Genomic DNA, 17,229 nt, shown 5'->3' on the forward strand with positions numbered 1-17,229 from the left:
TCACCGAACATCAGCCTCATCATTAGTCGTTATCTCCGCCTGCGGCAGATTGCGCATCAACATGGCTTATTTGTTTCCAAGAGTGGCGATTTTGAGCCAACTCGCCCAGTGTCGTCAAGTGGAGTCCGGTCCATGATTGAATGTTGTCTTGCCATCGTTTTGGTTGTCTGCCACGTTTTCTTTTTCCTTCTACTTTGCCTTCTGTGCAAAGTTTGCTGATTCCGAATTGTGATCTTTTAGTGTGGCCGAACAGTTTTAAAACGTTTGATTTTATTATTGCTGCAATTGGATGTAGTTTTGTCATAGTTAAAAGATCTTCTATTTTTATGTGATCAAGTAACCTTTTGTTGGTCATGCTTCTCATGATGTGATTTTGGAAGGTAGTGAGTTTTTTCATTGTTGATGATGTCCAATTTACGCATTCTAGACCGTACAGCACGACTGGTAAAACGTAGGTGTTGAAAATTTTTGCTTTCAGTTTGATTGGGAGTCTATTGGATGTTAGAATCTTTTTGTTCTTTTCAAATGCTGCCCAGCCTAAGCCAATTCGGTGTTGCACTGCAGTCTTTCCATCGTTGGTTGCGGATAGTCGGTGGCCAAGATATATGAATTCTGGTACTTGTTCTATTTGTTTTCCATAGAGAGTGAGATTGAGTGTGTTGTTAGTTTTGTCGGTTGTCATACATTTGGTTTTGGACACATTTATTTGGAGGCCGAATTTAGCAGCATTTTTTGACAGAGCATCTAGGTATTCCTGCATTTTCAGTTTAGAATTATTCAAAATGGCCATATCGTCTGCGTAGCTTAAGTTGGATATTACATGACCGCCGATGGTGAATCCAGTTGTACACTTATTTTCTGTTTCTGAGATTATTGCAGCCGCTACGATGCAAAACAGGATAGCAGACAAGACATCTCCTTGCTTAACACCTTTTATAATATCAATTCGTCTGGTTGTTCCGATGTCTGTTTTGATTAGTGCTTTAGAATCGTCGTACGTTGCTTTCAAGAGGTTGATGTATTTTTTGTTGATGGAAGTTTTATCCAGAAGTTGCCAAAGGTAGGGTAATTTAACACTGTCAAACGCTTTTTTGAAGTCAATGAAGGTGATATGAACGGGATTGTTGAATTCAATAGACTTTTCTATGATTTGTTCCAGCGCTAAGATTTGCTCGATTGTTCCTCTTCCTGGTTGGTAGGCTGCTTGTGTAGGGGGGAGGGATGCATATAGGTCATTTTTTACGCGTGCCGCAATGATAGTGATAAAGAGTTTGTATACATGACTGAGTAGACTTATTGGACGGTAGTTGCTGCAGTCGAGTCTATTGCCTTTCTTGTAGATTACAATTATTAGAGCTTCTTTAAAATTGCTGGGTATCTTTTTCGTTGTTAAGATAGAATTGAAGAGATGAAGCAGTGCTGTGATTAGAGGTTCGCCTCCTGCTTTGAGGTATTCCGAGTAAATGCCGTCTATACCGGGAGATTTGTCATACTTTAAGTTGCTTATAGCATTAGATATTTCGCTTCTTAAAATAGATGGGATTTCGTCAGAGGCAGAGTCATCGATGAGTATCTGTTGCGGATTGTCGTGATAGAGTTCTTCATAGAATTTTGCCCATCGTTCGAGGATACAGCTTTTGCTCGTGAGGATGTTTCCTTTTGCATCTTTAATTCCCCAACTGATGTTTTTAGGTTTTGCTTTAAGTTTCTTTATGGCAGCATAATAGATTTTGTGTGGAGGTAAGGTGTTGAGTTCATCGATTTTATCTTCTAATTGCTTCATTTGGTCTTTTTTCACGAGCTTCTTCGACTCAGATTTAGCGATTTTATATTGAGTAGATGAGGATCCATGTTGTTTTCTAATTTTGTGTTTAGATTGGATGGCTTTTTTAGTTTGTTGCGACATCCAGTTCGGTTGGTCTTGGTGCATATATCTGGGAAGAACAACTTCTGATTCTTCCCGTAGTCCTGCGGTTATAGCTTCTTGTATGGACTCTGGGTCTGTCATTTGCTGTAAGGTGGCATATCTGTTTTGTAAATTTACTTGGAAGTGTTCAGCGACTTCTTGTTGTTTCATAAGGTGGGGTCTCTGGATTGGTTTCCGCTTCTGCTTCTGAGGCCATGAGAAGCTTATTCTAAATTTTGTACGTATCATTCTGTGGTCTGATATGTCAGGAGTGTTCAAGGTAGAGCTGTTCAGGACGTTTAGTCTAGAAGACGAGGTGCGTGATAGGATAAAGTCTATTTGGTTTTTTGTCTTCCCATCAGGAGAGGTCCAAGTAAACAACATTTTCTTTTTCTTTTGGAACCATGTGTTAGTGACTTGGAGGTTGTTTTTTACGCAGAACTGGCCCAGTAGTTCGCCTCTTGTATTTGCGGTCGCCAGAGTGTGTTTTCCAATTGATGACGGGAATGTTTTATGTAGTTGACCTAGTTTGCAGTTGAAGTCTCCCATAATGAAGAGGTGATCTCTTTTTGGTACGTTGTCAATGATAGCTTGGATTTTGTCATATAGTTCTTGGACTTCCTCATCGTGGTGGGATGAGGTAGGGAAATAGCACTGTATGAGAACTAGTTTTGAGAATTTTCCTTGAAGACGTAACACAGCAAGTCTGTCAGAAATAGGTTGGTATCCTTCCACAAAGGGAGCATAGGATTTGTGTACCAGGAAGCCGACTCCGTTAGATCGAGAGGTTTCATTACTTGATAGGAACAGTTTGTGATTAGAAGTGTTATGAGTTGTAATTTGGCTTTTCATGACTTTGGTTTCAGCTAGGCCGACCACATCCCAATTCACATTTTCGAGCTCATGGAACATTGTTTCAAGTGCGTGACTGTTTAAGTCATTGATTGTCCTTGGGTTGTATGTGCATAGGTTGAAAATTTGTTTATTTTTCTTCTTGTTTCCTCTGTTCACTTGTCTTACATCAGTCCGAGGCTGCTGATGCAAACCCCTGGTCGTAACTGTCACATCAGTCCGGGTCTGCTGATGTGCCCTCCTGGTCGACATGCGAGGGTCCGGAGGTAGCCTCCTCTTAGTGGCGATACTAGTGGTTGACATATTATTCCATGTGATTTCACGAGCCGTACTGCTTCCATGCTGGCTCATGGCAGGTTGGAAGAGAGTGGTTTGATTTTGTGACACCATCACTAGGAGATAGTCTTACTGGACTAGAGGGCTCTCCTGCCCTGGTCGAGGGACTACGTTTTGTCTGGCCTCTACCTTTCGACCAACCTGGCATGGGTGACCCTACCAGGAGCAGATGCTCCTGCCAGTACAGCTCTAGAGGTCATCGAGGCACTGAAACTCTCTCACCGCGTTAAGGTAGTAGTCCAAGAGAGAGTAGTAGTCCAAAAGAGAGAAGTAGTCCAAGAGAGAGAACATCAGCCTATCTTGTTTCAATGTAATTTGCCGATGCTTGACACTTGTCACATTAAGAACAGGGAAGCAGCTGACTCGATGACTGATTTCATATACAGTAGTCCTTCGTTGCTTCCTGTCTGTCGTGGTAGCCTATCTAGATTGCTATGGTGCTATTTTATTCGTGTTGTGTATAATTGTACCGTACTATTCTCTCAACAGACAAAATAAAAGGCTTTATTGTCAGTAAAAAAGAAGTCATGTACAATGTACAATTTGTACATTGTGCAATATGCATGTAAATAATGCTTTTTTTTCAAAGCTGATGTGGACTGTAGCTTGTGTTACTTTATGGATTGCCATGCACAAGCCTAAGTTTTGTAAACAAATTTTAGTGATTATTTTTATTGGCGTGTTGTGGATATGTTCTCGAAGAATGACAAGTCGAAAATTTCCAAAGTAAGATGCATTATAAGCAAAAGTAATTTAGCTTCTTTTGCATTCAATTGTTAAATGTCGTAAGCCCTAAGGCAGTGCTTCTCAACCTTTATTTGTGGCGACCCAAATATTAATGTTAAATTAATAGCTAAGATTTGGCGACCCTGGTTCCAAAACTACGTTTCGCACAACGTTTTTTGTAGCATGAAAAAATGAGCTACACTCATATAACACGATTAAACACAACAACAAAATGTCGAATTTCATTAATATGAGTTTTGACTTTGTATTGTTTCAACAACTTTGTCAAAGTTTGGAGCTATCTTGCTCAGTGCCAATCTCATGTCATCTTCAGGATGAAGACAATTTTTTTCCTTTGTTTGATGTGAGTAAGCGCAGAATGTCAATAAACTCCTCTTGAAACCCAAAAATGCTTTGGTAGTTTTCATGCAGAGTATCAACGTCAATAGCAAATGGATTTCGCACCCATTCCAAATCCTTCGCATTTTTAGGGAAAATCAACTCAAATTTTCGTATCAATGAACACAAATGCTTTTCTATAACAAGCTGGACATTGTTAAAGCCGAACTCCGTATCTTCCAGTAACTGATTCAAAACAGTAAATGATGCTGTTTTCTGGGACACGATCTTCCATTTCCACAACTTTAGCTTTTCCTTAAAAGCAATCAGTTTTTCAAATAGGCTATCGACTAACATTATATTTGGTCCTTGCAAAGATTTATTCAAAACGTTCAGCTGCGAAAATATATCAGAAAGATATGCCACAAACAAAAGCCACTTTTAATCAGAAAACTTTTCGCCCAAGTTATGCTTCTTGTTTATCAGAAATTCCTTCACTTCCTTGCGCACCTTTTTCCTTCCTTGAAAGGAGTGCGGAAATGCATTAATTTCTTATTTGATAAGGTTTAAAACAATTATATAATTGTCCAATTTTACCAATTAATTGTATTTGTTTGGTGTGATGTTTGAAGCAATTAATTGTTACAATTCCCTAGTCTAGTGTGTACTGTTGTGTACACTTCACCGCACAATGCGTGTGGCAAAATCGTCGGATGAAACCTGCGGCGTAGAGTGAATAGTGGAAATTACGAAAAATAAATTAGTGGTAGGCAGTTTTAACTTTGCTCAAGAGACATTATCTTTTTTTTCTTTCATCACCACATCATACAGCGACCCAGCCAAATGAAACGGCGACCCAGTTTTGGGTCGCGACCCAGGGGTTGAGAAGCACTGCCCTAAGGAATTGCTTTCTCAATATATCGTTGTGGCGGCCTGCGGAATTACTGAGATGAATTTTCTTTATAATAGTTAGAATCAGAATCAACAATAACACGTTATCACTCAGTTCTGTTCAGTTGTTTTTATTTCTGCACTGGCACTAGACCAAAACCTAAAACAAACATGAAAATAAATATTTTTGTAGAAAATAAATTAGAGCCCCAGAAATGAATACTGTTACAGGAAGGTGGCTAGCAGTTTTACAAATACTCCGTCTGTTGTGATTAATCGACATCTTAAGCAAAGCTGTTCTGCTCTGCCAAAAATTCTCCACCCTTCCGCAGTCCCTACCTAAAACGTTAGACCTCACTAATACTATCTCTGTTGGTATTGTTACCCTTATATTCTTGACGTGCCATAAATTAGAAAATCGATTATCTTTTCATTAATTAAATTATAGTTTGGTACCGTACTACAAATAATTTAAAATAGTCCATATTTTCGATTTTCGATATTTTTTATAGCCTTACTCTGCCTCAGCTTTATTCCTTTGCTGAAACTTAGATTTAAAAATAGGACAATATGTAGAGTAGGCTAAACCTTCTAGTTTTTTTTAAATAGGTCTGGTTTGAAAACGGACTTTGAAAAGCTGATAAACTATGAGGCAGTGCACATGCAGCTAAAACGAAATGGCTCCAACCACAGCACCATGTCAACGCTGACCCCATCAATGGAGAAGGACATCGACTGCAAACTGGTCAGATCTAAAATATCATATCAGATAATTCCTTTCACGGATACTTATTCAACTTGTGAAAAGAACTCCTGTTTCAAAAACAAATGTGAGTAAAACCAACAACGTATTCTTCTTCAAGATTGGCAGGAGTGAACATTCCTTTTTTTGTCTCTTACCAAACGTGCTGTTGCCTACTGTTAATTGTTATAAGATACTGGAAATACATTTTTCAAAATGAAGATTTACAAAAATCTGATGTACGTAATGTGCTATTTCAAGTCATCAGGCCTCTAAACTCCTTTTTCTGGCGACCAAGCATGGCCTACCGGAGCTTCTTCTCGGCGGCCGATTTCTCGCAGTGGCAGCCCATACAAAAAAATCCTTAAACAATCGTGTCTTTAAAAATCCGTTAATTGTGATAGTGTATTTGCTTTTACCCAGGTAAGATCAACGTAAACGTGACCCTAAAACATATTTGCGGTTGTATTTAAATGCACTGCTTCTCAAGTAGCCTAGGTGTAGAGTAAGGGTCAAATGCAAATTGCTTTGAGGGCCAAATAAATACTTGTAAATGAACCCTAGGGCGGCAATACCTTTTTGCATTTCGGAAAGTTAAGCCTGTCTCCCTGTCCCGTTTCGATTTTCAAAAAATTTTGGACAGGTCAATGTTAATATATAGTCAATCCTGCTTATTGTCTTTAAGACTACAGTACTGTACCTAATTTCAAAGTTTGAGAAACTTTTCAGGTCTTGAATTTTCTAAAGTTTTAATCGCCCTTATTGCAAGTGGTAATAACATTGTACGCACGTTTTTTTTTTGTAAAACAGAGAGAAACTGAGAAAAAAGAGCATAGTAGGCTATGCATGCATTTTTTTTTATTTTATCGTATCCTTGCTTTTGATTATTTTTTTCTAAATTCGTGCGGCGGTCATACTGAGCCGGTTTCCTGTAATTTTTGCCTTGCTGAGTCTTTTATGCCATCACTTTTTTTTAATGCTTTTAAGACTCTCAAAGCAAAAGTTTAGGAAACTTGTCAGCTTTTAGATTTCTTCTTTGTGTCATAAAGTTTAATTGCACTTGCAAGTGTTTATTGTAATTGTAGTAGGCTATATTTTCACAAAAAAAAAGTTTTTTTTCTATCTCGCTTCTAGGTTTGGTGGCTGTGCAATTTTAAGATAGTGGTAACACTGTTTTATCGATGCATATTTTAAACCTTTAGGTTTTGCCATCTTTCCCTTTTGTTGGTGTCAAATTCGTATGTTTACTTTGCCGTTCTGTACATGTTTGCGCCAGCAACAAAAAATAAATTGAATTGAATTGAATAATAGAAATGATAGATGAGATGCAAACAAAAATAATGATCTCCCCCCGATTATCGCAAACCCAAAGGTCAAGAAAGCAAATTATTCTCAGAGATCCCAAAAAATCTCAAAATCTTTTGTTAATGATTGTCTCCAAAACAGTTATTCATTTTCAACAACTTATCCGCATAATGTAACCCAATCAGACTTAAAACTACGAAAATATTGGTTGTATATTCACCAAGCATAGAACGTGTTTACAACCTTGTTGCTCATATGATCATAAAAATGATTTTCCAGGGACATCTAACACACTCCCAAACCCATAAGCTACAATACGGTAGGTTAAAAAACTGGATACATTTATTGCAGCAAACTCGAGGTCATGAAAACACTGCTCACCATGCGGATTGCGTAGGCGTGTGTCATATATGAGCAACGCAAAAATTGAAGCGTTATACGAGTTTTCACTGGAAAAAAAGCATATAAATATTTGGGAAACCATACTGGGTACTTGCATTGTGGCCCCAACTGGCGAAGTTATGGCCTTGGCCTGAATACAACCAAATGTTTATTCCAGTCTTTGTGATGAACGTTGCCTTTGTGTCGTGTGCTATCGTGTTCATTAGGAAACACCATAGTGAGAACAACTAGGCTATGCACCTATTGTATGCAGGTTACATATTGGTATTGTTTCAATCCAAGTTCCATTGTACGCAGTGATGAGATTCTATTAAGTTACCAACCGGTTTGCTTTGACTAAAATTAGACACATCTGGCAACCCTTCCTACGGTGATTACAGTACTGTATATTGGGCCACTCGGAAAAGTTGGCCGGATACCGGATCTGCAAAGTTTTATATTTTTTAGGAAGCAGTTCGCGCAAACCTGCAAAATCTCACCGACGGTTGTACGTAGGTTACAGTGTGTTATTTTGCAGATTTATAAAAGCTGTAGGTTGCTGATGAATTTTCCCACAAAGTTAAAAAATGCATTAATTTTTTTAGCAATCGATTGGAATATTGTTAGCTTTGTGAAGTCGCATGCCTACAACTTTGAACAAAGAAAGATAATTCGTCGCACGTGGGGTTCTTACAGATATTTAAACGGTGGCCTATTCCGAACAATCTTTATACTTGGTGCTGTCGGGCCAAATACTCAAACTAAGATTGTCGAAGAGAGCAGAAAATACGGAGACATTCTGCAAATTGATAAAAAAGAAGCACAGTGAGTTTGGAATGAGTTAGAAATAAAAGTTAAATTAAGTATTTGTTTTATTACGGTACGTTTTATTAGTTACTTTGTAACCTCATTATATGACTAAGGATATCGGTGCATATTACCCTGTAGGCCTATAGCATAAACAACAGTACAAGCAACATTTTTTTCAAAAAGCACTCAAATAAATGGATATGCGGAAAATGATGGATTTAGAGGCGGAGAATGAGCTTTGGTTAGGAGAGTGGCATGGCCGCCTCTAACCACGATTGAACAAGTATAGCCCATACCATGGCCACCTAGAGATACAGAGCTATGCCAACACTTAAAAATTTCAGCCACAAAACAAAAGGACTCGCACAGTTGCGATTTTGAGCAGTCAACTAAAATTGTTTTGTACTTGACCAACTAATTTAATTGCGAATATGTATAAAAAGAACTTAAAAGTCAATACTTCTCATTTTTTGATCAATGTAATTGTTTGATTTACATTTATATCGAAAGTAAGATATTTTGACTGGATTTCATTCTCACAATCAGTGACAATATTTTCACAAAAACAAAGCCCATAAAATTATGTTTATCTTGGTGTTTTATATTTCTTCAAATTATTCAGGTATTGCCAGTAGGCTTTATTTTGCAGAATTGTGGCGAGGAAAACACTAGCTGGAATGCAATGGGCTGCTGACAATCTCCCTAATGATTTTCTGTACGCTTCTGTCGATGGAGACTATCTGATAGATCTTGGTGGAGTTCAAAAGACTATCGACAAGTATATTGAGTTTTACACAAAACGGCATTGGCCTGAGTTCCCTATAATATGCATGGCAGGCATCAGGTTCACAGTATATCCAAACCGCAAGCCAACAAGCAAAGACTACGTTTCCAGACGTCAATACAAGTGGCCCTACTATCCAAAGTTTTGTATTGGAGGGATGTACGTAACCACCGTCAAAGTTGCTCATCTTCTTTATGACGCCTCCAGAACAGAAGAGCTGCTGAGTAGAGATGATGTATGGATAACAGGAATTTTACGTATGAAGATTGGAATGAGCGCAGAAATGATTTTAAATGTTCAACCCATTCCAGCCCATCACTACCATGCTCAATATCAAAGAATGTCTGAAAATACTGTAAACTTCTTTACCAAGGAATGGAAACAAATTTTAAAAAAGTTTAATAATTTGCCTTACTGCAGGTGTGTTTCGGACTGACTTGCAGCATCTCATTGTATGTACTTTACGAATTTCTGTGAATTGCGAATTGTACGTTCTATAATCTAGATGTACATTCAAAAAGCAGTCGAATTGTGAAAGTATTTATCAACATTCGGAATGAACAAACAATCCAGCAGGAAAAAGAGCTCTAAGCACATTATACTATATTCTGTGGGCTTGGGATGTAAAAAAAAAGTAGGGCCTGGGTCAAAAAGAATTGGGGAACCACTGGTGTACACTTGCGTCCCGATGAGCTTGGTTAGTGAATTGAGATTAAGCCCACAAAGGTACACTGTGTGCACTCCTAACAAATGGATTGCATTCAAACAACGTAGGCTACCTATGCGAACTGTTTTGAGTCTCAAAACAACGTTAAAGACTGCTTGAAGAAATGTTGATATTGCGTTTTCTATTGCAAGCATATCTGTGAAAACTTTTCTAACAAAGGAGAAACGGAAGGAATAAGTTTGCAAACTTAATCCTATTGCAACACGTAACTGACAAAAGAACAAGCTGTTATTAATTATGATGAATATACTGTATTTTCTCATTATATGACATGAGATCAAACATACAAATGTGCATTTGAGTAATTATATATTAAATGTAATATTAAGAGTAGTATGATCAAACAGAATTTGTTCTGGTAAATATCAATTGAACTACCGGCTACGATTGTGATAAACAATAATGTCGTTTGGCAAGTTGCAAAGTTTATCACCGAAAAAATTTGGCATGATAGGCTGCATAGAGGTTTTTATTCCAATGCATATAAAGTCCATAGGTATAGGTATGGATTCCGCTGGTCGCTTCGAGAAGTTGAAAAGGGCTCTGGCCCCTAACTACAACATAGCCCAACGTGATTACCTGATGCGTGATTACTGATTAGGTGTACGCACGCCGGACATTGTTTAATTTGACCTCTCATCTATCACACACCATTCTTTGTAGAAATAGTTTTGATTACCTCAGCTTGCTTGTTATGCGTCTTGCGATAGTCTTGTTCAAAACTAACCAGAACAAATCCTGTTTTAGAGAAAAAATATTATAGCATATTTTTTAGATAGGAAACAGTGGTAACAAACATTGAATTGCTACAAAATATGGATAAAACATTAAAGATCTGTTTAAGATATCACGTGACACACGCACTTTATGAGACTTCCGGTTCCACAGTGTTTCGTCATTTAAGTTAACAAGATATGTCTTAGTTGGCGTCACATAGGGGCGTAATCATATGATATTTGAACAGTCCCTCAATTGAAAACTTAACATTTTTCAATTTAAAAAAATGTTTTGTTGCGCACAGTGTGGTCATAAAAGTGAACTATGTTCATTAGCATTGTATGCCAAAAATTCTACGCTTTACATGCAATCGTTCCGAAAATAAAAGCTGATCGTAATCTACAACTGTGCAAAGCAGTTATGCTGATGCTATGTTTCCAAGCAACAAGTCATCAATAGAAAATTATGATAACAACCTTGCAAAGTTATTTGTAACGTCAATCAGGGATCTTGAATTTGTCTTCTACAGAAATTCTATAAGAATCACTTAGTTTGTTATACTCAAATATACTATATTATTTAATACGTAGGAAAATATTCTACACGCACGTAAAGATTATGAAAACAATATAGGTAAAGCAAAAGAGATTATAAAATTAACATAGGTAAATAAAATAATAGGTCTTTCACCTTTCAAAAATCTTTTATAAATCAATACAAATACTTGCATAAGCAATTCTCACTACAATCCGATTTGCAGAGCCGATGGGGACAACATATCAACAAAGCTTACGACGGTTGGAAGCAAAACATTGCAGAATATGTAAAACTACAGTCATCAAAGCAAATAAAAACTGGAAGGATACTTTAGTGCGCCATTTAGCATATTAATCAGTTTTATAAATAAATAAAAACACTAAACAATTTTACAATAAACATCATCACGAAAACATGCCTGAATCAGGCTTTAGTTGAAGAGTCGACAAAAAAGGATAATGTTCGTGTACACCTTCCGGTATGCCATTAAGCATCTCGCCAAAGACACAGCGCAGGCTCCGAGCGGTGTCGAACTGGCGGCCTTCCGAGCGTCGTACCAGGGCTCTTACCAATCGGCTATGTAGCCGACAACCTTTACGCACGTTTACACAGAGACAAGTAAACGTTGTTACCCCTTCATATTGTAAAAACACTAGGATAACACTTAATTGCAACAAAAACAAATGTGAATAAAAACCTTACAAACAGTTTAAATGTTCTTTTTGGATTGGAATACATCCAAAAATGTTGCCTTATGTTTTTAAAGTGGTTTTAAACGCTCCATCGTTCCGATACAAACGCGATCAATGTTAGCATATAAAATCTGCCAATCGCACTCTCGGTGTGTGCGGAACTTAATTTCTTATTGGGTGTTAGTTCTGGAAAGTTGGAAAGTAGCCGATTTGCGTAACATTATAAATAAACTTTCAGATCTTTGAAATTAAATGCTAGTCGCACGTTATCATGTCTACTTTTTCGGTTAAAACATTCAACCTAGTGGATGTGGTACGTCGCAAACAGTCAATAACGCTTGCAGAACAAAAAACTCAATCAAGATATGAAAGGTAATCCAATTCGTGTCCATTCAATTTGCTTTACCAAATATCGGCTGCTTCTTCCGGTTTCTTGATTACCTTGACGTCATCAACTTTTATCATATTGTTGTCACAAACACAGGATTCTTTGTGCCGAAACTTGGGATATACTTTCTTCCAGTCTTCCACCATCGCTTTTCTCGTGGTTTCTATAGTTCTTACCGAGTACACATAGTCATGTCTAGCAACCGCTGGATTGACGGATACAACCATTTGCCAGGGCATACCGAGTTTTTCTCTCAAAATTCCTGTTATCCAAACGTCGTCCATACTCAACGGTTTTTCAATGCGAGACAAGTTCCATAGTTGATGAGCAAGCTTTACTGTTGTCGTGTACATTCCACCTAGACAAAAGTCGGGGTAGTAAGGCCACTTGTACTCGTCAAAAGAAACGTTGTACTTGCTCAGTTGCATCCGTATTGGACCCCAATCAACCCGCTTCATGTGCATGCATATCAGCGGGTAGTCAGACCATTGTTGTTGATCTACCATCTTCTTAAAACCTTCCACATTCTCCTGGAGTAATCCCATGTTTACTATGCAGTCATCATCAGCGGAAGAATAATAATCATTTTCTGAAAGATTCTCAACGGCCCATTGCATACCAGCAAGACTTTTGTAAACGACGTTTCTGAAAAGTAAAATTAAAACTAGTTCTAGATTGTAAAAACTTTTTGTGCGAGACATCTAATTGAATAGCTTGGACATAAAAAACTTGTTATTTCGAACTTCTTTTTGCCCAGAGGCTCCCAAGCTTTTCAACATAATGTTTACTTTATTCGAAATTGATCTTTGCCTCTCCTGAAAGCAAACATCATGCTACATTTAAAATGTTTTTGATGGTAAATGCAGACACTTTGCCTCAAAGGATTCGAATCAACCAAAAATAACAAACTTTACATCTTTTTAGAGTTTGGTTCGATTAATTGTAAAACAATTTAATAGTTTATCACCACGAACCCCTAGTGCTCGTTTTTATAGCTGTATTTTTTTCGAGCTCAAAAAAACATTTACCTACGATGTACAAACTCCAGGTAGGTTATAGGAGAATTCTTGAAAATTATAAAAAAGTGTAGGCTACCACAAAAAGTATGAAGAACACTGGCCTAGGTAATCTCTAATTGGGAACGAATGCTTTTGCCAGGCAATATATTCAGCTTTTCCTAACATTCAATCCCAGCTTTTCCTAACATTCAATCACCTGTAAATTTCGTTTAAATTTAGTTGTAAGATGTCGCCATATCTTTTATGCTCTTCTTCTATCAAAGCTTGCGCTTTTCTATCTGTCTTTCCGATGACAAAAATTGTGTAAAATCTTGCTCCTTCGAGAAAACTTATTGCTGCCCACGTGCGCCGGACGACATCACGATAGACAAAGTTTCCTGGCACCGATTTGACGAACGTCACCATTCTCCAGTTTATCTCTAAAATAAAAAAATTACCGTGAAGACGCATTTAAATTGTCGATGTAAAAATTTATCTTTTTCTACATTATATTCCTTTGTGGCTAAAATTCAGCTCTGGTTGCGTCTGCTGTGTAAAACGCTTCAAACCTTAGAATCTTAGCTTTCAAACTGCATTTTATTTGATAGAATTTCTCCTTGGTAGTTTACTGTAGCCTATTCTTACTTTTTGTTTCCATGCATGGGTTGCCAGAGCAACTGGTATTTAAAATGGTAGGAACTTTCACGTATCTTATTTTTGGTCTTCGTCTTCTACATTGAGTTAAAACTTCTTCCTGAAAGGAACAGGTACAATAATTTTCACCGTGCAGATAAATAGTAATAAAATACATCGTTTTGTTGCACAGAAATCCACAAAATCAGACTGTTCTGCTTCACTGTCGTAGGCGCAACAAACAAACGACACAGTAGCCTAATTGCAAATCGGTTAATTTAATAAAATAATTCAACTTATCTGTAGACTTCCAACAACCAATCGTGTACTTTTCAGGATGAATATTTTGATTGTGCACTACTTTAAAAACCATGTTAAAAACCACCAATCTCTCTCCAAAAAAAACTTTAACAGTATTTTATTACCGAGTCATAGCAGGGCTGTAAAGCTGCTCGATAGCATCTTCTACTATAACTACTACTACAGTATTATCGCCGGTGCGGGCTTTGATGAACTAAACTAGATGCTTATTGCTCAGTTTGTAGTTTTTCCAGCGTTCTCTATGTTATGCAGTAGCATTAACTGCAATTACAGTTGATAAGCATCATTTGCAAGGTGGAGTTTATAGATTTTCCACAGATTACCATTTGTCCAGTCGGTTGGTTTGAATCTTTATCCTCGGACTGCCAAAGACTTTGGTAGGTCATTCCAGGCAGCTTCGCACACTTGTAGATGCTTTGAACCCCTGACACAGGGCTGGTGACCGAGAATGACAGAGTGCAATTTCCTCTTGCTGTCAGTGATTTAATCCATAAACTAGTGCCGCTGAATGGAGAGCAGTCCTAGAATGCGTTGCAAAAGCGCATGCTCTGAAAGCTGAACCAGCACCACTCGATCTTGAGATTTATTCGTGTGCAAAGTTGGTCGCTTCACTGAGATAACCGGGCGGACTAAATATGCAAGGTAAAGTCACAGGTGTGAGTGAACTCGGTTTTGTGCAATCGAAGGGTTAAAAATAGGTACAATTTCTCACTTTTTCAATACAAAAAACTTTCTCTAGTAGGGATTGCCCTCATTAGTGATCACTTGAATGATCATCGATTGCAGTTTATGCTTTTCATTGCACAACATCAAGGCTATTCATATTTGGGACTTTCTATTCAAGAAAGGTTTCGCATAATGGTGGTGAAAAGAATAACGCTTGGTAGGTATATATATGTTAGTATACACGCTCACAGGGTTGGAAGTAGGCTAACGACTAGTTGTCACTATTCGATAGCGTTATTCGTTGCTCTCTGAATATCGAATGCTTATACTCATTTTTTTTAAATAAATATCGAATGCGCGTTATTCACTGCTTTTTTATGCAAGCAACGAAATCATTATTCGTTTTTCACAAATCGATATTTAACTTGGGAGAACTGCTAATAATTTTTTGTTGTTCATTTACCGCAGGCTACTTCGTCGTCAAAATGAATTAACGAGATTTAATTTTGGATTAATATCCGACCTAGTCCCCTTCCGGTTTTCGAACTTTACAGGATTAAGGAAAATTTTGCGTCAACACAGTTCAGAAAAAGCATGCCAGTGAGAGTCTTTAACAGTATTGCCAACCTTGCGGTTTTTCCGCAGGTCTGGGCTTGTTTTTTTTCGAGTTTGCGTATTTTGTTTTTAAGTTTGCTGGTTGCTTGTTTTATTTTTTTTTGGTTATTTTTAGTAATTGCTTTTTTTAGTATCGATAGCGGAAAGTCATTGCTATTTTGGGCACTATCGAATAGTGAAATAGTCATTGCTTTTTGACTAACGACTTCCATTCCTGAATATACATCACTCATGCAACTCAATAACAACTTTACATGATTTTATGATTGACATATCACTCACTTCTTCCATGCCCGAAAGTTCGTTAACATATAAACTGAAAAACAAGATACATTATGTCGTCATGCAAAGTTTACCTAGCTAGACAGATGGGCAACTTAGCTGAATTTCAAATTTATGAGTTAAATACAGACTTAATCAGTAGGAAACTTTTTTCACCAAAAAAGGGGTAACCGTAGCTGAGCAAATCAGAGTTGCATGTAGGCTACCACCAAGGAAGCACCTGTTTTCAGGGGTGCGTAGATGCTAAATCATTAAGGTTACCGTAATTTTTAAATGGCTTAAAAGTTATGCTTGTTTTACCGGTCTTTTAAGTTTAACTAACATTTTGAGGTACGAGATTATTATTTTTTAACCATTTTTGGAGGGGTGTTAGAACTGCATTTCTCATTTAATTCGTGTGCTTTATGTGAGCTCAAACGTGCAAATCACACCGGCATGCGACAATGCAATCTGTGTTTTATTTGAAAAAGTACAAGTTTAACGAGAAATTAGTACAGTAGGCCTACATTAAATGAGATGAACAAATGTGGCAGAAAAAGGAGAACAACATTTCTGTGATGCCATTTCGGTGTTTTCACTTCAACATCCTAAATTTTTTGTCGTAGGCAATTACATGTTTATAGATGTTTCAAAATAATCCATTGAAGTACAGTAAGTGATTAATTTTAGTAATTGTCATAAAAGCCTTTGGGACCGTGGATGAATACTTTTAACACCTCATGTTGACGACGTTTCCCAGGCTTTACAAGAAAAGGAGCAGGTACAAAAATCAAGCTGCTTAGTATCAAAACCTTCACTGAAGAAGGCCTATACTTGTAACAAAACTATGTTTCTATAGCACAAAATAGAATAATTGTTTACAACCATGTTGTTTTACATACCTTGTGAGAAATGCTGAACATCCCAAAAAAGTAAATGCCAAAATCCATTTTAAATAAAAAGTTCTTTTCATAACTTTTCTTTTGTAATTTGTTTCTCGAAACTCAAACACAATCCTGTCACAACATGCTGTATTTTTGAAGAACCGTGCAAACACGAATCTGCTTCATTGATAACCGAAATGCTTTATTTCTAACAATATCAGTTATTCTACTAGGCTATAGTAGGCCTAGGCCAAGTTAATTTTTAAAATATCAATCAAGCACACATCAGTAGAGCTGATAGCTTTCTCGGGTTAAAAACAAATCAAACAGCTATTAGGCACTCTTTTATTTACTGTATTTTACTTAAGCTCAACTACCACTTCCTATGTGCAACTGAGCATTTTAGCATCCACTTTCTGTAATCTTTTGTTGTTGCAAGTGTTTACTTAAATTTGGTGTAACTGTTGACGCCCATTGTGACCAAATAAAAGCATTTTATTGCAATAAACATTGCAATATCCTACAGTCATGAAGTAAGCTACATTAAGGAGGACCGTTGGAGCATAGTTCAGTTTGTTTTTTCAATTCAATTTATTTTTTTTCTTTGTCGGAAAACAACAGCAATGATAAAGTTACAAATAGTGAACGGGAACAAAACCAACAAAAGGAAAAAGGTGGCAAAACCACAAAAGTTTAAAACGTGCATGCGATGCAAATT

At 37.3% G+C, this 17,229-nt stretch overlaps 3 protein-coding genes across 5 annotated transcripts; 1 reads left to right on the top strand and 2 right to left on the bottom strand.

The window, feature by feature from the left end:
• On the bottom strand, positions 1 to 3,148 carry LOC145766487 (uncharacterized). Its single transcript, XM_082578216.1, has 2 exons — positions 1,280 to 3,148; positions 1 to 39 (listed from the first exon to the last, which is right to left on the bottom strand). The coding sequence occupies exons 1-2, from the start codon at positions 3,146 to 3,148 to the stop codon at positions 1 to 3; spliced, it is 1,908 nt and encodes a 635-aa protein (XP_082434342.1).
• A 540-nt stretch (positions 3,149 to 3,688) lies between these two features.
• On the top strand, positions 3,689 to 10,783 carry LOC145781516 (beta-1,3-galactosyltransferase 5-like). Its single transcript, XM_082593234.1, has 4 exons — positions 3,689 to 3,820; positions 5,660 to 5,880; positions 8,084 to 8,303; positions 8,938 to 10,783. The coding sequence occupies exons 1-4, from the start codon at positions 3,723 to 3,725 to the stop codon at positions 9,506 to 9,508; spliced, it is 1,110 nt and encodes a 369-aa protein (XP_082449360.1). The 5' UTR covers positions 3,689 to 3,722; the 3' UTR covers positions 9,509 to 10,783.
• Positions 10,054 to 16,919, bottom strand: LOC145781532 (lactosylceramide 1,3-N-acetyl-beta-D-glucosaminyltransferase-like). Of its 3 annotated transcripts, XM_082593235.1 has the most exons (5): positions 16,530 to 16,919; positions 15,649 to 15,682; positions 13,777 to 13,885; positions 13,349 to 13,571; positions 10,055 to 12,778 (listed from the first exon to the last, which is right to left on the bottom strand). In XM_082593235.1, the coding sequence occupies exons 1-5, from the start codon at positions 16,598 to 16,600 to the stop codon at positions 12,148 to 12,150; spliced, it is 1,068 nt and encodes a 355-aa protein (XP_082449361.1). In that variant the 5' UTR covers positions 16,601 to 16,919; the 3' UTR covers positions 10,055 to 12,147. The 3 variants fall into 3 exon arrangements, with proteins under 3 accessions (XP_082449362.1, XP_082449361.1, XP_082449363.1); XM_082593236.1 differs by lacking the exon at positions 15,649 to 15,682 and having other exon boundaries at positions 10,054 to 12,778; XM_082593237.1 differs by lacking the exons at positions 15,649 to 15,682; positions 16,530 to 16,919 and adding an exon at positions 15,621 to 15,638 and having other exon boundaries at positions 10,056 to 12,778.
• Positions 16,920 to 17,229: the final 310 nt, after the last annotated feature.

Source organism: Aplidium turbinatum, chromosome 1 (genome assembly GCF_918807975.1).
Source record: "Aplidium turbinatum chromosome 1, kaAplTurb1.1, whole genome shotgun sequence".
Taxonomy (NCBI): Eukaryota; Metazoa; Chordata; class Ascidiacea; order Aplousobranchia; family Polyclinidae; genus Aplidium; species Aplidium turbinatum.

Excerpts from the sequence above, each read along its gene's own strand:
- LOC145766487 (XM_082578216.1), bottom strand. The coding sequence starts at position 3,148 with ATGGTGTCACAAAATCAAACCACTCTCTTCCAACCTGCCATGAGCCAG. Across the intron at positions 40-1,279 it reads CAATAAGTCTACTCAGTCAT|GCGGAGATAACGACTAATGA; the intron begins GTATACAAACTC and ends AATCTGCCGCAG.
- LOC145781516 (XM_082593234.1), top strand. The coding sequence starts at position 3,723 with ATGCACAAGCCTAAGTTTTGTAAACAAATTTTAGTGATTATTTTTATT. Across the intron at positions 3,821-5,659 it reads ACAAGTCGAAAATTTCCAAA|GTCTGGTTTGAAAACGGACT; the intron begins GTAAGATGCATT and ends TTTTTTAAATAG. Across the intron at positions 5,881-8,083 it reads CTCCTGTTTCAAAAACAAAT|CAATCGATTGGAATATTGTT; the intron begins GTGAGTAAAACC and ends TAATTTTTTTAG.
- LOC145781532 (XM_082593235.1), bottom strand. The coding sequence starts at position 16,600 with ATGAAAAGAACTTTTTATTTAAAATGGATTTTGGCATTTACTTTTTTG. Across the intron at positions 13,886-15,648 it reads AACTTTCGGGCATGGAAGAA|GAAGAAGTTTTAACTCAATG; the intron begins GTGAGTGATATG and ends TGTTCCTTTCAG. Across the intron at positions 12,779-13,348 it reads AATTTAAACGAAATTTACAG|AAACGTCGTTTACAAAAGTC; the intron begins GTGATTGAATGT and ends TTTACTTTTCAG.